At 41.3% G+C, this 22570-nt stretch overlaps 1 protein-coding gene across 1 annotated transcript in view; it reads right to left on the bottom strand.

The window, feature by feature from the left end:
• The window catches only part of ADAMTS18 (ADAM metallopeptidase with thrombospondin type 1 motif 18), a 77309-nt gene that overhangs the window by 24559 nt on the left and 30180 nt on the right, over nt 1-22570 (bottom strand). Inside the window, exons 5-16 of the mRNA XM_058034124.1 lie at nt 20535-20734; nt 19730-19813; nt 18699-18858; nt 17863-17968; nt 14681-14818; nt 13088-13241; nt 11977-12072; nt 10813-10961; nt 5235-5407; nt 2408-2538; nt 2144-2267; nt 853-1097 (exon numbers count right to left, since the gene is read on the bottom strand). Of these exons, the coding sequence (XP_057890107.1) occupies nt 853-1097; nt 2144-2267; nt 2408-2538; nt 5235-5407; nt 10813-10961; nt 11977-12072; nt 13088-13241; nt 14681-14818; nt 17863-17968; nt 18699-18858; nt 19730-19813; nt 20535-20734 (1760 nt within the window). The remainder of the gene's footprint in view (nt 1-852; nt 1098-2143; nt 2268-2407; nt 2539-5234; nt 5408-10812; nt 10962-11976; nt 12073-13087; nt 13242-14680; nt 14819-17862; nt 17969-18698; nt 18859-19729; nt 19814-20534; nt 20735-22570) is intronic.

Genomic DNA, 22570 nt, shown 5'->3' with positions numbered 1-22570 from the left:
ATTCTATAGGAACCTGTGTGTGGTATTTTGACTGCATTCCAAGGTGGATGTGAAAATGGCTCCACTCACCTGCAGTTTCAGAAGCATTATTTGAACCTGTAACCATTGAGCATTGACATAATGGTACCTTTAATTTTTACATTATTGGATGTCACAGACATCCTTTGTGAAAAATCCTTTCTTTAGGATTTTTCTCCCTTCTGAGAAGCTGTGGCCTCAGGAACAGAATGTAAACAATGGCTATCTGCTGCTGTGGAATGCAACAGGTGGATCCGTGATTGGTCTCCTGTGGATGTTTGGATTTACTGACCACTCACGGCAGAGCTGGGTCTCACTCTCTGCTGGAACACAGACTTTTGTTATTGATTCTTTTCTATTCTTAGCTTAGCTAGCCTTCTGAGAACTTTTCCTTCTATTTCTTTTAGTATAGTCATAATGTAATATATATCATAAAATAGTGAATCAGGCCTTCTGAACATGAGGTCAACATTTTCATGTCTCTCTTCATCCTGCAAGCCTCGTGACCACTGTGACAATTGGATTTTACTGCACACCATGTATGGGACACATTCATAATCTCCATCACCACCGTGCAACTCAGAAATTCTGCTATAGGGTGTTTGATGCACCTTCCTTCTCACTGAATTTGTGACAGTTTAGTAAGCCTCATACCTTGGTAAAGCAGCGAAAGGCCTTTCAATCCAGCATGATTGACCACACAATTAAGTCTGAATGCTATCATGACTCAACACTATCCTTTAATCTCTCTGAGAGCCCCAGTGCAGAGCTGAAGCTGTCGTCACCAATTCTGTAATGGACATCAGGGCAGGAACAAACAGAAGCCAGGCTTACTTCAAAGACCAGCGTCTCATTAGTGGGTCCTGCCGCGTAGAGACTCTCGGGCTGGTTAAAGGAGCGCTGGTAATCAAAAACCGTCCCGGCAAAGGGGAACTTCCCAGGCCAGTCGATGGTCCAGTCTCCTGTCAGGTAGTACCTGCTGGCCAGGCTGCGCACGGCCAGGTAGCTGGGGGAGACGTGCAGCTCCCGCAGCTGGATGCTGCGCGCACCCGCCGGCACCGTCACCACCGCGTAGTAGTCTGCGAGGAGAGGAGGCAGCAACGAGTTGGCAGCTGGCACGCACAGAGCTGGCTCATCCCCCTGAGCCCCTTGGAAAGTCAGCACACTTCAGAAGATGCACAGCTGACCCACCAAGTTAGCCCATTTTCACCAGGAATAAGCAGTTCTGATTGTAACATCCCACCCCACCCCGCCCCATGCAGCCTGTAATCAGAGTGACTCTGAGGTATTTCAATTCCTGAAATTTTTCGTTGTGGTTAAAGGCAAGAAAAAGCTAGTTCACCTTAGAAAAATTCAGAACACACTAAAAAATGGTGGCTCCACTGTAGCTTTTGCTGTAGTACCCTGCAGTAGTTGGAAGGTACAAGCACAAGGGTGTGAATGGGATGCAGAGTCTTCACAAAGCCCTGGATACCAGAGGATCTCCCTGCTGCCTACTACATACTGCACAATTTCCTGGCCTATATTACTGCAGTAAGGACATGTCTTACGACCAACAGCAAAGAGATTCAGCTCAAAATACCCCTGTGCGTACTGAAATCTTATCTGAGTTTTATGCCTGAAAAACTGCAGTGTGGTGAGATTATTTCCCAAGAAGCCTGTGACAGCCCACTAAGGAAAAGTCCACCTCCCAGTGCCTGGAGCTTCCACTGAAACAGCTTCCAGACTACTTAATTTGAAAATGGACATGGAAATACTGTCATGTTTGGCATTATGCTATGTATTACTTTGTATATGTTCCACAGTCCCATCCCAGTCAGAGCTGCTGACAGCTATTTTTTCACTTGCCTGAATCCTAAAATCTCTTTTCAGAGGAAATTCACATGTGTAAAGGGAAAATGTGGCTTAAGAAACAAGAGAATTGTTTAACTGACCAAGACTTATGCTCAGAGCCTTCTTGTTACCAAGAAACAGGAGAAATGTGAACTCTCCTCTCACTCTCCCTGTGATTTTCTGCTCACATCTGGACCCTCAGCCACTGCCTGAATGAGTAAGGAGTCATATATATTGCATGGGGACACAGCAGAGCAGTGAGTTGATGGTCATGGGGAACAGTTTTCCTTACCATTAGCTTTGTGCTGGGTCAAGTATTGGCCTTTAAAGAACTTGCACGTTGAATTATCTCCTTTACAAACTCCACAAGCATCCAACACAGCTTTGGAACCAAGTCCATGATCACACCCTACTTGCTGCAACCAAAAGGCACAAATGAAGGACTCAGACAAAAGGGAATTTGAAGAAACAGCTGCATTTTCCCTAAAGGACTCAATTGCCCACTAATAAAAAAAAGATAGGCATTAGGATTGTAGGAAACTTAATTTTATCTTACTTCACATATTCCATCAATACAAACATCATAGTTATTTGGAGAACACAGAGTTCCATCCTTCACTTTGCTGGACATTGCAAAGAAAAAGTCAAAGTCTTCAGCTGTGCAATACAATTTACATTTGTCTTGCTCTGGGGAGAAAACAAACAAACAAAGACAAGGAAGCATTAGCAGATCTGCACTTTTAAAGAGATAAAAACCATCTTGGTTGTTGTTTCTTCCTGTATTCTAGAAGATAAGCTACAAGGATGAACTGTGCATGAAGACAACTTAGGACACCAGAATGTAGCTAAATAGAAATATAGCTAAATAAAGTACTTTATATTATGCTTTATTAAAAGCACACGTGAGTTTGCTTGTCCACACAAAGAATTAATAATTCAAACTCAGTGTAAAAGCATTGCCTTAGCCCTGCTGCTGCACCCTGCTTTCAGTTCCACTGCCTCACAGGCTCAAATTTCATTTTTATTAAGATAAATGGGAGACTGCAATAATTTCATCTGAAGTTTATTTAAAATTTAGGGGAGAGATAACATGGCACAAATGACCAGTTCAGCTGAAACTTAGAACTGCAGCCAGACTTCCACCTAACAAAAGTATTTTTCCTCCAACAAATCCCAACCATTGTCAAATTTGTCCTTACACAAGGGTAGTGTGCTATGCTTATAAAGGGCTGATGAATTCTGAACAGACAAAAACAGTAATGAAATTATAAATATTTTCACAACTGCTGAAATGCAGAGTTTTTATACAAATTGAAGTGCAACAAATAAAACCGTTTTTAAGAACATGAAATTGGATTCAAAAGAGAATCCTTTTATTGTAAAATCAGTAGCTGGATTTCCAGTAGTCCCTTCGACAGAGGCAAAGAATCTGTGGCAATTTTGAAAACCAGATCATGTTTCCAGGACGACAAATGTAGATCTTGGAGGAGCTTTTACAAAGCAGCTGAGAGGAAGGATGGGCATTTTCAACTTCAGAATCACTTGGGGACATCTTGCTTTTGACAATTACGCCTCTTGTCCCTAATTTTAGGACATTTTTACTAAATACTAAACATTTTTACTCCTCCCTTTAAAACCAATGTAGGCCACCTTAATTTCTATTAAACAAGATGTATTTTTTGCTCTATTGTAAAACATCCACTGCTACATGCTGTGAAACTTCTTTCCTCTGTTCATTGGCTTGTTAGGATATTTTTAAATACCCGTGAAAATGTTCACAAAGACTTTTGAAGAAAATATATTCATGCTATGAATGAATGTGCATGTATATAATTACAGACATTATCATCAAAAGCAAATTTGTTCATGTGCTGAACAAAGCAGCTATGATGTGAGAAAATTCAGACACTTTTATTCAAGTAGTGCTTTCAAAGTGGAGAAAATATTTGTTTTAGCTGATAAAAGTGAATACTGATTCAAAATATTTGCAAAATTAAGATGCATAAAGTAAAAATAAACTCTCTTGTGCAAAATAACAGAAATAGTTATTGAGACCTGAACTTGATAAAGATCTCTTAGTAAAAGATGACTTTAAAAAATGTATGCCAGTACATTGTTTGCATTTCCCCTTCTCATGGGACCATACCAGCAGTAAAGTCAAAAGGTTGATTTACTGTTACATTTTGAAATCTGAGAACATTCCAAAAGAAGGAAGATTCTGGTAGTGTTATTGTGGAAGCTTACATTTCCCATGCTGGAAATTCCGTGGAAATTGTTTTGCTTGGGTTTCAGACTAAGCAATAAGGAATATAAAATGAGAGAGAGAGGGGCGGCAGCAGCCGGGGAGTCACGGGGAGGACAAGGACTCCAATTCCCAGCCCAAATCAATCCTGCATGTCCCTGCAGGCAGGATCCCACAGCAGCCTGGCTACAGCTCTGCCAGACAGCAAACACATCTCACCCAGCCCCAGGAGGAGCCTGTGTCTGCCCACAGGGTGATGCTCACAGGGGGTGATGCTAACAGAGGGTGATGCTCACAGAGGATTGTTCACAGGGAGTGATTCTCACAGGGGTGATGCTCACAGGGGTGATGCTCACAGAGGGTGATGCTCACAGGGGTGATGATCACAGGGATTGATGCTCACAAGGGTGATGCTCACAGGGGTGATGCTCACAGGGGTGATGCTCACAGGGGGTGATGCTCACAGGGGGGGATGCTCACAGGGGGTGATGTTCACAGGGGGTGATGCTTACAAGGGGTGATGCTCAAAGGGGTTGATCCTTACAAGGGGTGATGCTCACAGGGGGTGATGCTCACAGGGGGTGATGCTCACAGGGGGTAATGCTCAAAGAGGGTGATGCTAACAGAGGGTGATGCTCAAAGGGATTGATGCTAACAGGGGGTGATGCTCTCAGTGGGTGATGCTTACAGAGGGTGATGCTCACAGGGTGATGCTCACAGGGGTGATGCTCACAGGGGTGACACTCAAAGGGGTTGATGCTTACAAGGGGTGATGCTCACAGGGATTGATGCTCACAGCGGGTGATGCTCACAGGGGTGATGTTCACAGGGGTGATGCTCACAGGGGGTGATGCTCTCAGTGGGTGATGCTCACAGGGGGTGATGCTCACAGGGGGTGATGCTCACAGGGGGTGATGCTCACAGGGGGTGATGCTAACAGGGGGTGATGCTCACAGGGTGATGCTCACAGGGGGTGATGCTAACAGGGGTGATGCTCACAGGGGGTGATGCTCACAGGGGTGATGCTCAAAGGGGTTGATGCTTACAAGGTGTGATGCTCACAGGGGTTGATGCTCACCCACTGCACACGGGGCAATGGGTGCTCAGAGCTCCCTGTCCCTGAAAGCAGTGCCAGCCTCACCTTCCACTTTGGTGTAGGGTTTCCACTTGTAGAACCAGCCCCGGAAGGGTTTGCTGTTGTACTCTGCACACTGCAGGGCTCGGAAGTCCAGGCTGCCTGCTGGGCAAGGCTGCTTATTGCAGAGCTGATACACACGGCCCGAGCCCTGGCAGAACTTCCCGCCGTACTGCGGCCTGCAAGGGAAAGAGAAAAAGGTGATTTTGCAAAGCCTCCATTTTGTGTGATTGGCATGTTACACGTGTGTGAGGATACAGGGAACAGGAGAGGACATTCTGCCCTGGGAGATCAGTACCTCTTATATGGGCCATTAATTTTCATGGTTCCTAAAACCAAGCAAAGCAGTTCACATGAATTATCTACTTGGATCAGTGCAGACTCAGCAAAGATGCAACCATCTAGAGGTGAGTCATGCTTGCACTAATTTAAATTTATAGGGCTATTTGGTACTGGCCGGGTTCAACCTTGTTATACAGCTATTTTTACTCTGCTGTAACCAAGGAATGAACATGTGCAAAGAATTACCTATCACAATTAGAGTTAATAAAGGATAACATAACACTGATCAAACAAAAAGAGAATGAATGATTACATTTGCTTGTTCATTTATTTTGTAAATAATTTTGAAAAAAAATGTGCTTTTAAATAGTCAGAGGAAACAAGGACTGTGCATAGTTGTCCTGCTTTAGGAAAGTGCTGGAATTCTGTGGTAATTTGAAACATGTCACATCCACTTCAGCAAACCTCACCTGGGCATTTTCCTTCATCTTGGCCAGAATGGAAAGACCATATTCTATTCCTTTGCTCATACCTCACATTATCAGAATATTATTTTTTTTAACCATTTGCTTTGTGCTCAGATATTGTAAAACAATGTAAAATGCAAGAGTTGCTCTTTTGAACTTAGCAATTCACTGATGTCATTTGTGCAGTTTTACAATGTTTAGATACACATCTGCAAGCACTGAGCCAAGTCTTCAAAATAACAAATTCTAAGAATCCTTTGTTGTATTATAGATGCCTGGCATCAAGTGAAAAGAAATGTACCAATGCTATGCTTGCATTTATTTATATAATGACTTTTTAAAAAATTTGGGAACTTACATACTTGAAGGACAAGATATAAACTTTGAGTGGACAGCTTTGCCCATATTATACACACACTAAGGAAAAAACCCAGAATAATATAAAACATACTGAATAACAGTGATATATTAACTAAAAGCAAAGATTTAAAATTCTGAGAGTATAGAATGTGCAATTGAAACATATTGTTTGTTGAGATCCCTGAACACTATGCTGTAACTATTCCCCACATCCAAGGGTCCCATGCAATTCCTGACTTGCTCATGCCTGGAGTAGCAGGGAGACAGCTCTGTGCAACATGCAGGAGAAAATCCAGGTGCTTCTTCTGTTTGCTGTGGAATCAGCTTTAACTCCCATATGTCTAACCCTCTAACCAAGCTGGGACTTGCCTTTTTTATGTTTTACTTACACAATATCTGCCTTTTCCAGAATTCTGGGCTGCAAAACAGTCTTTCAGAGAAAGAGATGGAAACCCACCTGTTACTGTGTTTAAAACTGTGTTAAATCACCAGTGCTGTGGAAAAAACCACAACAACTTCCACTGACTTTTCCTGAGGTCACCTGCCAGCTACACTGATACTGGATATGATGGTGAAGGCCTTAAAGCCAAATTTTCTGTCCTAGCTGGTGGCAATCCAGCCTGTGAAGGGCAGGGAGGATATGGAACATCAGTGAAATCAGGGAGTGTTTATGTTGACTTTGTACAATTGGTGAGAGCTTTGAGTTAGGGCAGCCAAGCTGTTGGGTGCTGACTCCATTCCCTACAGACTTTCTATACAGCTTCAGCACATGGAGGATTTTTGACCTCCTTCAACCCCAGAGAACAAATCTGCTTTAGTGTAAGGAAAAGAAACAACCTCTTTCCAAGTAAATGCCACCAAATAAGCAATATAATAGAATTATTTATGGCTAGATCATGATTTCCAGCCGCACTCTTGCATTTAAGGATGGGACAAAATTCCTCCAAACTAAGAAAGCTCTGAAAGAGGCATTCTGTTTCCCAGCTCCATTACAGCATTTTAATATTACAGTACATTCCCATTACTGAAGCTGTTGGCTTGAGAACCATGGAAACTTCTCCACCTTCATTTTTACCAACAAGATGTCAGTAGGAGTTAAGTAATTCACAGGAAAAGAGATGGAGATCTACAAATACAAATTCCTGTGGAAATACTGTTATCCACACTGAGGAAATCATGCTTTTCTTCAGGATGTTTGAAACACCAGTAGGTTTCGGGACTGAAAGCTGTTGGTGCATCCACACTTAGAGTGGGATGCCCTGCACAAAGGACATTCCAGTATTTCTGTAGTGGTACAGTTCCCCCAGTACAGACACAGCCTAAAGCTGTGACCCCTCTGTGACCCCCTCCAGAACTGGCACAAACAGGGTGGCCTGCATCAGGTCTGGCTGAGGATAATTGGAAAAGGGAGAAATTTGGTGAGAAAAGCCAACAAGAAAAGTCTCCAAATATAGATTTGGAAAAGGAGTCTGAGTGCAAAATGGTAATTACTCCACTCCATATAAGACTCAAACACTAAAATGCTACAAGAGTAGCTTAAATTAATTCTAGGGTACCCTTTTAGGGGTAGAATTCCTAAACCATGGCATTCACTGCAACACAACACAAAGTGAGAAATCCTGAAATTCATGCGATCAAAGAAAGTATTTCATGCAATACCAAATGAATTAAGACTCTGAAATTCCAGACTCCTCATTTTCACTTTTTGTAATCATTTAATTTCATGTAAGAACCCTTCTGCTGATCTTGTGCCAATATTATGATAGTATCACAAAGCTTTATTAATCTGCATGAATCTGAAAGGTCTACAATGCCTTTCACAGTATTTGTTTTTTAGAAGTATTTTAAATGTCATCATTAAGTTGCATCGGTTTACATCTCACATTTTCTGTAATCACCATTACAGATGTTATATACAAAAGATTTTCTAAAGTGTGTTCAAGCAGTTTTGGTTCAGTCTTTTGACTGCACACATGCCTACAACTCCATTGTGCTCTGCTGAACAATGCACTATTGTGAGGTGTAGGATGCAGTCCCACAGATATGATTCAGGTACTCATTTAAATCTCTCGGGCACTCTTCGGGTTCTTTCCCAGCCAAACCATTAAATTATGCAATCAATTTCTATCTTGGAAAAGTACCTCAACTGTACAGTGCTGTGGTGTATGAAAACCAGATCCATGAAATTACACTGTGACAATTTACAGGAACATAATGATTTTAGCAAATCTGCCCAGCTCTGTGGACGGCAGGCGATCCCCTGGGTGTTTGTCAGTGAGAATTTGTGCTCAGCTCCAGTGGGAATTCCAAAGCCATACCCAGAGCTGCTGGGGCATGGTCACAAGGGCTGCCTGAAAATTGGCAGGAGGACGGGAATTGAATTGGTTGGATATTATTTGCAAGAGGATTTCACAAACTCCCACAGGTAACAAGATTTTCACACCCAGCAGCCTCATGCTGTCTTCCTCACTTGCCCTTAAATTTCTGGTAACGTGGGTCACTTTTAAATCACCAGAAACTGAGATATTTCCATCAATATTCATAAGATGTCAATCATTGTGATTTCATTTTAGAGTCCAGTCAGTTCTTCACAGATCCACACCCTTGTTCTAATCTAATTTGCAGAAATGACATTCTTTGTCATTTTCAAAATTTCGCTATCCAAAATCATCTATCAAGCTTTTGAACAAAACAAACATCAGCTCCTACACAAATCTGGATTAGGAAAAGTGACATAAATATATAACATATAAAATAACATACATATATGTATCAAAATATATAAACATCTGAAATACATTTCAGAAATTCAGAAAGAAAGGAATCATCATTGTGACTTTTTAGAGGTTAAAAATGAACAGGGACTAGTCCTTAAATCATTCTGTGCGGCATTGAAAACAGATGATATTATTTTTCTTCTGATTCCACATTCATACAAAATGCTGTGATGTCAAACACAGCTACCTGGACATTTGTGCACTGTTGTGTGCCTTATTTGTACTCCTGTCATTCCATCAATGTAACTCTGGGAGAGAATTATACCATTTTCTCTTTGCCCTAACTGGATTATTACTAATATAATGGAATTAAATCTAGTGAAAACATGATCCAGCTCTGGTAGCAAGTATGACTCGGTGACATCAATTCTTACTTCATTAGAACAGACAGTTCACTCTGAAGGAAAGTTCTAAATGCTACAGCAGATGCCACGCTTCATGGTGAAGAGATTCTGTTTGAACCTCCCAGAAATCTTTATCAATCACATCATGCACCAAACTGAACCATTTCCACTACTGGACATTCTCCTGTCACACAAGGAGAGCAAGGGGGAGTTTATGCAGAAATGCAGAGAACAATGTGCAGCCATACCCATTCAGCAAGAAAAGCAGGGACCAAAGCAGGAAAACCAAAATATATACATATGGCCTCTGAGACCCTGCATTCTTGTGCTGAACTGCTTAACAAAGGAAAATATCCAAGTAATTTTATTTATGAAAATGAACTGAGAAACAGCAAAAAAGTTCGACAAAACACTCTGCTACAGATCTGTAAAAATTGGCTTGACTGAGGGTAATAAAGACTATTTTAACTAACTCACATTCTCCTATAACACAGTATATGAAGCATGGATATTATACTGCAGCCCTGTATAGTAGATGAGAGGCTTCTTTACAGCCTCATATAAACTGTGTCATATTTTCTCTGTTTTTTATTACTGCAGTTTAAATGCTGCTTTTACTGTGTGCAATGAGGAATACATGTGTCTATGTCTGCTGAATTTATGTATGAAATAGAACAGGGAAATCTTTCTTTTCTTGTAAGCTGTAGTGAGTTGAGTACTTGGGAAAGATGCTGGTCAGCTAACACTTTTAATTTACTTTGAAATGCTTATTATAATGAATAGTATTTACAGAGATAAGATATTCATTAGAGACAAATAAAGAAATGTTTCATGAGTTAGCACACCATTCCAGAGTTCAGCAACTTTCATTTGACTCATGAAATATAAAAGAATGCAAAGAACATGCAAAGACAGACATGCAAAGACATCTGTCCTTATCATCCTGGATAATGTGATCTCAGGAGAAGTCTTAATGATTTTTAAGATCTTTTTCTCTTGATCTTGGGCTTTTAGGGGTAAAAAATGTCCGTGTGGTGCTTCCTTAAATGTAAAATGTAAAAGTGTACAATGTAAAAGTGTCTATACAGTGTTTCCTTAGATCTGCAGGTATTTGATAAACTGTAGCATCCCAAAATAAAGGAAGCAAGTGGGGATGTTGACGAGCTGCAGCAGTCTGCAGCCAGGCTCTGCTTTCTGGTGCCAGGGCACAGAAGTGTCTGCCCCCCCGGCTGCTCGTGCTGGACACGGGAGAAAGCATTACAAACATCCCCTGCAGAAATGGGGACTGTGCTCATTTCCTGCCCTAGGAACACGAATGGAGCACAAACACGACCTTTCCATATCTGTGCCTTACTTTGGATTATTGCAGTGTCTTTCCTGGTAGGTGACGCCCCCTCCGCAGGTGCGCGTGCACTCGGACCACTGGGACCAGGCGGACCACTGGCCATGGACGGGCTTGGGCCCGTGCTCCCCGTACTGCACACACTGTCCCCTGCGACACCACTGCGAGACAGGCACACAAACACAGTCAGCACACCCTGGGACAGGCACAAAAGGGAAAAAATCACCCAACATTTAAAAGCTCTAATGCTTGATCCTAACGCGGTCGCCCGCTGAACTCAATGAATGGCGCACAGCAGGACAAGGACTCTGCAGCGGGACATTGATCCATACAGTGGCACACATTACTAATGTTCTAATATCAGTCCAAGTTTTGAGTTGAAGATCCCTGGGGTAGCAAATTTTCAAAACTGTGCTCTTGAAGAGTGCTTTTTCACCTTACTCTTCCCCCAAAAACCCATGTTACTTTATGACACTGAGCTGCAGAGCCTCAACACTTCCCATCTAATTTACACACAGCCTCCCAGAATTCTGCTCCTTTCATGATTCAATTTGGAAATATTGCACAAAGAGAAAAAGCAAAATAGAATATTTGTCAGTAACTTCAAAATCAAAGCAATGTTCTGCTGGAAGAAATCTGTCAGGTAAAGAAAATATTTTACATAACTATAAATGAGAATAAATAAGAAGGTTCAACTCAAATAAATGCAAAAAAATGAGGGTAAATACAAACAAATAAGATGAGTGGAGGTTTAAATTAGGAGGTTTGACTCTAACAAATAAGCTCTTTTAGTGGTTATCTCTGATGAAAATATGGTCTTAGTCTATACAGCAAACAGTATGGCTTCAGCTATGCTCATATCAGAGTGGAATTGGAAACATTGATCTAACTCCCGTTATAATTCATGTATTTTCTTACTGATTTATATTTACCAGAGATATCTGATCCCACAGCTCCTTGGGAGAGGCACCAGGCCCTGCCATCAGCCAGGTACCACTGGGAGGTAAAATCCTGAGTATGCATCACAGTGGAATAATTTACAAAGCAATCTCAAAGTCCAGGATGGCAAATCTGGAGAGATCTAGCTAAATCTAGTCTTGATGGGACCTTGTATTTGACCAAACACAGTCTAAACTCAAGTTAGGATGACAATATTTTATTTATAAAGCAACTTACCATACTTATGCCACAAGCTGTTCCTTCTGCTGCGGGCATGAACTTTGTCTCACACCTGTGACCCACTTTGTGACACCAAAGGGATTTGCAGATATCCTGAAAAGGAAATAGTACTCACTATAGTGCTCATAATTTCCATTATTTCCTGGTATTTAAAAAGAGTACCCAATGAAACATGCTTTTGCTACCTTAAAAGACATATAAATAAACTTGTCTGAATTTGGAAAAGCCTGGGTTAAAGTTTCCTAGCACAGATGTGCCTTCTTGTTTATGCACTATTTCACTATATATTTCTTAAAATTATATTGAGTGTGAGATTATAATAGAATACAAACAGTGTTAAAATGTTCATGGCTAAAATTTCATCGTGTCTGCAGGGACTATAACACTGTGAAGAGACAAGATTTTTCTAAACCACAGAAGATATCTGGAAAGGCATTCTGTGCACTGTGCTGTTCACTCCCTCTTCCTTGTCTATTAGCTGTGGAAGAAACACAGCTGCCAGCCCTTGAATAATGTAGTTAGTATATAATAAATCAAAATACTCCAGGATAATAACAGGAGTAAAAGAAATTACCATATCTTTTTTCAGAATGAGCACTCCAGCTTATTTTTAAAAATGCCCTCTCTGAAGAGACCAGTAAGGAGTGTAACAGTCATTAAAACAATAGGTTAATCTAAATTAATCATCCATCACGAAGTCAAGAGTATAAGTTACATTTCATTGCTCTAAAATAACCCCATAGATCTCCCCCAGACTTTTTGCTGTCATCAAAGTAAAACACAAGAAACTGAGTCCTTCTTACCCCACACAAGCTTTGATCAAAACTCCACTGCCTGCTAATTTCCCTTAGCACAGCAGGCAAGGGTTCATGGCTCGTGTGGATTCAAGTGCCCCCCTTATGACTCCTGGAAGGAACACATTTCCTTCTGAAACTCCCCTGGGGCTGGGATATTCCTCAAAAGAGGCCAGTACCTTCAAAGCAAATTGCCAAGCCAGATAAGGCAGAGAAATAGCCCAGGCCTCAGCAGAGCCCTGTACTTGTACTTTTTCAGTGTACTGCAGTTCTCTCATGCCATTGTAAATTCCCAAAAGTGCATGGATAGGTACCTTTACAAAGCTGAGGTTGCACAGTTTTGCTTTCATTCCAAATTGCCATTTGCACTGGGTATCAGCATCATAGATCTGCCCTGGCAGTTTGTCAGGGTATTTATACTGTCCTGTTTGCTTGGGTTCATCAATCAGGCAGGCAGCTTGAGCTGTACTATAATGAGAAGGTAAATTAATCAGGACTATGATCTTGACATCAAAATATTTTAATTTGCTACAGACCAGCACAAATACATATGGCATACAGTGCCTTTAACTCGTTTTAGAGGTATGCTCTGAAACAAGAATATCTATGTGTAGGAGCCAAAAGTTCTTGACATCTTGTTGGTAGCCTGACCTGCAAAGTTTTAAGGAAGCAGCAATTTCCAGGCTTTGGGGCTGTTGTGACAACAAGAAGGAGTGATGCCAAATTCCTTGCCTCCCTGTATTCCTGGATAACCAAGAGCAAGCTGCCCTCCTCTGCCTCTTTCTCATCAGTGGATTCCCCAAACGAGGAGCCAGCAGAAGCAGCAGGCTCAGCGTCCCATTGCAGCATCTGCCCTGTGTGGAGCTCCAGGAGGCTGCAGCAGGGTGTGTGCTTTGGTTTGTGCAGAGCACAGCTCCCAGCTCCACCTCCTCCCCTTCCTCTCTGCCTGGCAGCCCCTGTGCACAGAAGGTCACTCCATGCTGGATTTGCCTCCAAGTGTCAGTCTCTGGGACCATATGGCAGCATGGAGGGCTCAAATGACTTTTTAACGTGCAATTCACTTCTGTACAAAAAATATATTTCATCACTGCAGCATGAAAAAAGCCCCAGAACTCCATTTTTACCTTTTCTGACTGCTACTCAAAGATATTGACTGGGAATTCAAGGACCAGATCCACATAACTACCAAGGTGCCTGCTTCTCACTGTAAGGAATTAATATCTAAAATGCCTGTGTTGCTCTTGCTCAAAATACTTCCTACACAATTTTTAGTATTTCTATATATTCTACCCATGAATAACAAAATAAAATAAGGGAAAGTTTAATGTAATCATGAATTAAACAGTGATTGAAGAACAGTTCCTCTGAAGGCATCACTGAGTAATGACAATACACTGGGAAAAAACCTGACAACCTTCCCTTTCTCCTTTTTTGTTTCTCCCAGAAACAGGATGTGAAAAATGTAAAATGGCCTTTACTGGTGACATGAGCTAGATCAGGAGAGAAACTCCAGTTAGAAAGGCCACTGATGTTAATTTACATTTTGTAATGACTTTGGTACCACTGAGTCTGCCCTCTTTTGTGTACGCTTCCTACTCATTCTCTAATAAACCCAGCTGCTGACAGGAATGCCTGGGAAAGAATGACATGCCAGTCATTACTGCAGGGTACTCCTGGAGGGTGAAGCTCCTGCTTTTGAAACAAGGCAGGACAAAAAAGCCCTTCCAGGCCACACCACCTCACTGCTGCAGCAGCCCGAGCCTGTGGGCTCACACACTGCAAGGGTTTGAGCACATTTTAAAGCAGGAGAATTTCACACTTCAGTAATTTTTATGCTGTTCAAGAATTCAAGCCCAATTTCTAAAGCTGCATTCCCTGGCACTGGCCCAGATTTACATCTGACCTACCTGAGAAATTTGTTGAGATACTGCCTGCTGCACACAGACCAAGAAAACACTCCATTGTTTCCAGTGAGTGTGGGAGACATAATATTTCCCTCAGCTTTTCTACAAGCATTTCCTTCTCCATCATGAATCATCCCAAAGCTGGAAAGAGAACCAGGTGGGAGAGAGAAAGTCTAGATTAAACAGAAGCAAGAAAAGATATGGGGGAAAAGAAACACTTTTTGGGTAAAAGCTCTATGCTTGAACATCACAGGGAAGGTGGAGTTCATCCCAGTCATTCCAAAGAGATGAAAACTTATGCACCATTCAAATGAGCATTGGTATAAGTTTTAATTAGCCGCAATTTTTGTCACCCCACACTGATGGGAAAGGATGGTCAGGCTCCAAGGAAGAGCCACACTGGTGCAGCACAGGGAGGCAGTGACAGGGCACTGCACAGAGGAGCTGCAGCCTGTGCCAGGGTTTCCCAGTGCACCCATTTCCCAAAGCAGAACAGTCCCATGGTGGGGTGGATGGACACCACAGATCCTGTGTTCAGCCACACTTGTCCTTTCCTAGGGATCTGCCAGCTTACAACCTGCACAGCAGAGTGAGCCTGTCCCTGCAGGGACAATGCCTGCTGACACGAACGCTGTGGAGATCACAATCCAGGGAAACACCACCCACAGGAATGTGCTTTACACACCAAAACTGCCTTCCTGAGCAGGGGGAAGAGCTACAGAGCTCCAGCTGTAGCAAATGAAATGGGTGTGAATGAATAGAATACAGAAGTATGAATACAAAAATATTATTTTTTCTAATTTTAGCCACTAACTTGCTATATTATCTCAGGCAAATCACATTGGTTTCCTCACCTTTGTTATACAGTGTCATTTTGTCTAGACTGGAACTGTTTAATGTGAATAGTGCCTCTTACTAGGAAAACTGCCTCTTATGGGGTGTTTTGCTCAGTCTGAGCATCAGGAGGTCCTGCTTTCACTAGGAGAGGTTAGGATGATATAAAAAATAATAAGCAATAATAAAAAAATCACATTATAATTACAAATTATAGGGATTTTATTGATGTAATAAAGATAATTTTTAGAGGTTTTCCTTTCCCTGTTCTGATTTTACTGACTGTATGGGACATCTGTGAATTTCAATGTGTTTGGGATAGAAATTTCATCATCTGTTACTTCAATATTGTAGAACACTGGCGACTTTATAAATGTAATCTGTGCATGTGCAGGGAATATCTCATTTACTGGACTCAAGCCTCTCCTGCTATAAATCATTACAGGCTCATCAGAGTTACTGCATGTGTTGCCACCAGCTGAGGCTCCAAACTTCCTAAAATATATGGCTCTTCCTATAAATGGACAAAAAAAGTACCAATTGAGCCAGTGTTTTAGAGCCCTTCATAAAACACTGTGCTCCCCTGCTCTGCAGCCAGAGAATCCCCAGTTTATATCCCACTGACACAATGGGCTTTGAACACCCAGAGGAGCCATTAAGGTTTCAGGTAAAAACACAAACTTTAGAAAATCATTAAAATGTCTAACAAAACAGAAAAATGTTTAACCACTGAAGCTTTCAGTGGATCACAGAGTGTGATATTACCCCCTGTGAAACCTTTGGTTAATACATTCACAGCGCACCTCAGCACCCCCAAAGCTGTCACAGATTTTTTCCTTCCAAGAATCTCTGTATCACAGAAACAAACTTCTGTTGTCTCACATCACATTTCAGGTAGTCTCAGGACCATGAACATGACAAATGATCATAAAGACATTTTGTCTCTGGCACAGGCTTTTCCCAAGAGATAAAATGCATTTTATTAGGAGCATGAAAGTGTACCAAGGAAAGGTGGAATAATATGTGAATCAAAGGCAGTGGTGAAAAAGAAAAAAAAAAAAATTCCAGTTTGACTCTCTCAAAGTAAATAAGAAGAAATAAAAAGGGAAGAGAACATCAAGAGACTGAATGGGATAATTCTTGAAAAATAAGCTATGGGCCTCATTCTCCCCTAATACTGATGGAAGGGCATTAAAAATGTACTGAGGTCAGTGAAACTGCATTAGCTTGACAGGAGGATCACACAATATTCACATTGCATATCTGGTTCTTTGAATGCTTTGGCACAATTCCCACAGGCCTCAGTGGCAGCTGGATTACTCTTTAATTCCTTGCTTCCCTTCAGATGCACACAAACCTGTGAAAGGGTCACTCGTGTAGACATTAGGTCATGGTGTGCACTGCAGAGCACATCAGTGCAATGAAAACTGAATAGTGCTGAAGCAGTCAGGCAGAATGGGAAGGCTTCATGCCTTGACCAATCAGCAGAATGCAGCACCACTGCTTTCCAAAGGTTTTCTGGGCATTTATGTTGCTGAAAAATAAAGACCTTTTAACTAAGCCTTGATGTTAGGTTTGTCCCACACAGAGAAAGTCTGCTTCTCTACTGCCAGTGGGGAGACAGGCTCCAGCTTGAACTGTGCTAAACTGGAAGTCAAAACCATGCACAAAGTTGTGGAAAGGTAACTCAAAATTATTGGGAGAAAAAACAGCAGAACAAAACCTGATCCCCTTGTTTAGATTTAATTCAACAATCTGAAGAATAGCTGAAGGTCCACGAAAGATTATTACTGGTTTTTTATGAGAGACACCAGGTTCTAAGAAAATTACAGTCTTTCTACAGTAGAAAACAAATGGAAATCCAATGGACATAAATACAAAAAGGCAGAAACCATACAAAGGTGGGTTTTAAGCAAATCACTCATTAAACAGGTAGAGAGAACAAAAGACAGGTTCAAAGTTCTTTATGAAAAACTGGATTTTCTGGGAAAAGGAGACCTCCAAGAGACTCAGAGAGATCACCCCTCTCCAGTGAAGCTGCAGTAACCTGCAGCAACCCCTCTCTTTATGGAGCTACCACAGGGATACCAGAATGGATTTGTCCACCAGAATATGGGAGCAGTGTGGGAATCTCAAAGTATTAAAGAGGCCTGGCTTGTTCTGAGCCCAGCAGAACACCACTGGTGACCAGCCCCCAGCTGGATGGAACCCTGTTCATGACCACTCCCTGGGCTTCCAAATGATTTATATTTAGAATGTGCCAATCCAAATGATCTGTATTTAACTGATTTATATTAAATAGGCAATGTTTCAATTCACTTACATATTTGTTTACAGAAGAAGAAACTTACTTGTGTCCAGATTCATGAGCAATTGTAAAAGCCAGTCCAAGGCCTGTGTCCTCATTAATGGTGCAGCTGCGGTATTTGCTGCACATGCCACTGATGGGTGCAAATCCTGGAGGAATGGAAGGAAGGAAGCAGTAAAATAGCTTGTTCCTCTACAGAATTCCAAATTCACATATCATCTGCACTGGTCCTAATAAGCCAGTTTATTTTGGCACACAGAGACACTTGTCTACTCCATCAGGTTTATCATGGAGGAATTACAGCAGACTTTTATTTGACAATTAAGGAACTCCTATATAAAAAGTATAAATCAAATCTAACCTCTCCAACTACACTTTATTTGTAAAAATTATTCTGCCCTCAACCCACCCCACCATGCCTTTACTGCTCTCCAATTAGGGAGGAATCCCATGCAAAAAAAAAACCTGCAAGCAGTCACAGAAAGAAAATAAAAATAGAGAAATATAAATAGAGAAATAAAAGTAGAGAAATAAATAACAATAAACAGAGAAATAATAATAAACAGAGAAATAAATAATAATAATAGAGAAACAAAAATTGAGAAATATTCTCAAAATAAAAAATATTCCTTGAAGAGGTGACAATCCAAAAATAATACTGTCCTGTCCTCTTCAAGAAGACCAACATCAAGACACACAATGTGCAAAAATGGACTCTCTATTTGAAGCCAGCTCAGCTCCTGCTGTGGGCAGGCCCAGGTGTCCCACCCGTGTTTGGGTGTCACACCTAGAGTGTCACAGGGCACTTTTATACTTGAAGCCAGCTCAGCTCGTGCTGTGGGCAGGCCCAGGTGTCCCACCCGTGGTTTGGTGTCACACCTAGAGTGTCACAGGGCTCGTTCTTCCAGGAGCAGATGTCAAAGCCCGTCAGGAGGATGGCGTGGTCGTGGCGCTTCCCGTTCTTCCCAACCAGGGCAGACTGCCACTGGCAGAAGCTGTTCAGGGACTGGTCAGCGTGGTGGTTGATCAGCAGCCCGCCCTGCAGGGAGGGATGGACGCACAGACACACAGACACACAGACAAGGTGTTTCCAGCAGCGCGTGAGAAAGATTGAAAGAGTAACAGCTGCTTAGGGAAAGGGGAGTTAATATTTCATATTTGTTCCACATCAGCTTATGTGTTCCCATGTTAACTGTCTGTGATGGCTGAGTCAGCTGATGAGGGAATTTCTTACAACTGTAAAACAAAACTGGGCCTCTCCCCAGAAACATAGATATTTCCAAAGCTGGTGGCTGGAATTAATGTACAAATATATTTGATTTCTGAGAATGCTGAACACCAAGCCATATTCAATATTGTGATGATAATGTATTGTAATTGCTGGGGAAGAAGAGTATTATCCAAGTAGCTCAACCCTTCACAAGTTTCTCTTCAGCAAAAGTGATTTTTGTCTTTTTTTGTCTCATCACCCTTGACACAAGAATTGGCTCTGCTCCCAACTTTTGTTACATGTTTTCTTCAGTTTGGCACTTCTGACTCCTTGCCACTTCTGATCACCACACCTTGGAAAGCCCAGTTCAAAATTATTCCATTTATTTAAATACTCATTAAATAGATTTCTCATTCCAGCCATTTCTCCTCAAGGAAACGCTCGAAAATGTTAGGTTTTATCTTACTGGAAGCATTTCAATGTTTCTAAAGAATATTTATATTAAATGAAGAATTTAGAATCAAAACCCAAGAAGCAGTGAAAAGCAGAAAGTGTCATTTTGGAGATTTTGGCAGTTTTAATCTTGTTCTCACACTCTATGCCTTAAGAAACCTCCCTGCACACAACATGGGAGCACCCAATGCTCCCAATGAACAGCAGCAAATGAAGTAGCTCACACAAAAATTCTGACACAACTTACAGGCTCATGTTCCAAAAGAAGCAGGCTCACAACAATAATGTTTATATCACTTCCAATCGTTCCATCCTTAAACAGACTAGAGACCTGCAATGATTATGGGAGAGGAAATATCACCTACATGCATAATCATTTTTTAATAGATTAAACATATGTACTGAGTTATTATCTTGGACTTCAATTTTCAGTACTAACTTATGGAGTTAGACACCTTGTAGGATTAACCCAAAAGAGCTCAAACCAGAAGCAATTATGTCCCAAACTATACTTAGTCAAAAACCTTCTATTGACTCCAATGGGCTTTGATCTGTTCTTGCTCTCCTGGATCAAGTGTAATTAAGGCCAAATTCAAGCTCAAGTTTTGCAGTACAAAAGTAAACAGCAAGGCCATGCAGGAAAACATATTTCTAGTCAAATGATATCAATTTTATAGAAATATATTTGTGCTTTCTCAAATAAGTGTTTCTAGGAGACGTGAGATGAAAAAGATAAAGCTTCATGATATTAAATGAAAGCGTCAATTTTGGAGCATCCGTCTTTTATCTACTATACAGGAAGCATTTTAAAATTTAACATTTTAAATAATTTCTAATTATTTTTCTTTACAGTACTGTTGCCAGAGCTGTGATGTTCTAAAGATGTGTATTTAAAGGATTTTGATGAAGTACTACATTAGATGAGGCTTGAAGAAAGGCTTGCATGAGGTGTCTCTGCTCTTGTTGTCATCAGTATTTGTCTAATGAAAGATCCCACTCTGACACACCAATATTCCCCAGAGGAAAGACGCCTCAGTGACACCCCACCTTACCATGTTCATGACTGTTAGGATATATGTTGTTACATTTTCCTTGCCATGTTTCTCCAACATCTTTTTATCTGCCACAACAAGGGTTTCAACATTCAGACTTCCATTTTTCTGAATTTTAGCAGATGATCTTTTGAACCTCGCAGAAGTCCCGTACTCATCTGAGCGAATGTAGGTCTCTTCTGTGGGTGGCTTGGGGGCATCTAAAAGGAAATAAAACTGTTTTGGAAAGAGTTCAGATCACCCATGAACAGTTTCATCAGAAAATGAAGTATCACAGGTTTAAAGCCTTAGATTATTTTTATAGCATGTGATTTAATACTTCTGGCTGAGTTCTTCCATATTTATTAAAAAAGACCTGATTCATTCCTGAGGGAAGGACTGCTACAGGGAGAGAAGGAAATGGGAGAACCACATTCGTATTCAATGAGCAGTTTAAAACAAGGAATTAATCTAAAAAAATGGTAGCATCTGTGCAAAAACACACAACAGAATTTTTAACAGAGTATCTGCATTTTTCCTGTCCTTTTGATAACTTCCTGAGGTGTTTGGCATGTGCTACTTACATAGCAGTTGGCAAAAAAGTTCTTTCCACAACAGATGTCCACGGGCAGTACAGAAATCAGATACACACCACAAGTAAATTCCTGCCAGCCTGATATTGGGACTGACACTGGCCTTCCATGACAAACTGCCAGGAGATTATTCCTGCTGGGAATGTATTTATAGAGTCAGGCAACACCAAGGATGGTGTGACAACAGGCAGTGCCCATCCCAGCTCTAGGGAGAATTTTCTCCCTCTGTGCAGGTGCAGCACAGGCAGTAGCACAGCTGGTTTCTTCTCCAGTTCTTCAGGGAACCAGAAATCAGGAAGAGAAATCCATTTTCCACATCCTACAGTGCTCCTGCTATCCATCCACAGGTTCTTCTGCATCAACCTACACTGCCTTTGCATCAAGAATTAACTGAAAGGCCACTATAACAAACTCTTTGTATAATAATGGTTTTTTTTGGGTTTTTTTGATACAGGATGTAACAAGACAAATGAGGCAGCCTCAGGTAATGAAAAGAACCCTGCCTGTTCCTCATCAGAAATTTATTCCAGAGAGCTAAAGCAGACCCTGCTTTCTACCCTGCCAAACTGGGGAATCAAGAACACCACAGAATGCACAACGGTGGTCTGCTTTCAAGAACTCAGCATCCTGATGTGCATTTAACATAGAAAGGACCAGGTTAGGGTGATTTTCAAGTGTATCACGCATTATGCACAACCATCCCTTACAAACTCAAAGAACTTGTCTATTCTGGAAGCACATCAAGACACAAGGACAGATCTCACCCAAGAGGGAAGGGCTCAGCTCAGGGCACATCAGTGCCCAGGTACAGCTTTGAAGGCAATGCAGCTCCAGTGCTTTGGACACACATATCCATGAGCAGAGACGTTTTGCTCTTGAATATATATGCAGGAGCAGAGGAGCCTTGCTCTAGAATTTACCCTCACTGCTACTCAGAAAACCTAAGCAGCAGCAGTTTCATGCATGTTTTACTAACTATATTCCAGTTAACTCTCATGATCAAAAAGAATTCAGGTTGTGACAAAGAGCTTGGAAGATGATTAACTGGCTTTTCTAGTGCTTACAAAGTCTCTGCACATGAAATTTTAAAAGATGATATGTACAAGTTGATGGGATAAGTTATTTTTATGACACCCAAGTGGCAATGTGCTCTTTCCTCTTATTTCTCAGCAAGTTCTTAGGTTGGGATAAATTAACCCTGACTAGGCAGGGTTAATATCAGAGGACCCCCTTTTGTCAGCCTGAATTCTCCATCCCTTTGCTCATTTGAGCTGAAACTTTATTCCAGGTGACCAGATTGGATTTCGCTGAAAATTTCAAATTTATGTGACTCCAGATCTCAGAATAAGACCAGGAAAATGATGTAAAGACTTAAAAAGAGAAAAGAAAAAAAAAGCAAGAAGAAAAAAAAGTACCAACTACTCATAGAAAAAAGGCTCCCTTTACTAGGGTAATTTCTTCTGC

The sequence above is a fragment of the Melospiza georgiana genome, chromosome 14 (assembly GCF_028018845.1).
Source record: "Melospiza georgiana isolate bMelGeo1 chromosome 14, bMelGeo1.pri, whole genome shotgun sequence".
NCBI lineage: Eukaryota > Metazoa > Chordata > Aves > Passeriformes > Passerellidae > Melospiza > Melospiza georgiana.
The sequence above is the reverse complement of the archived record's forward strand: the minus strand, read 5'-3'. Positions and strand labels throughout refer to the sequence as shown.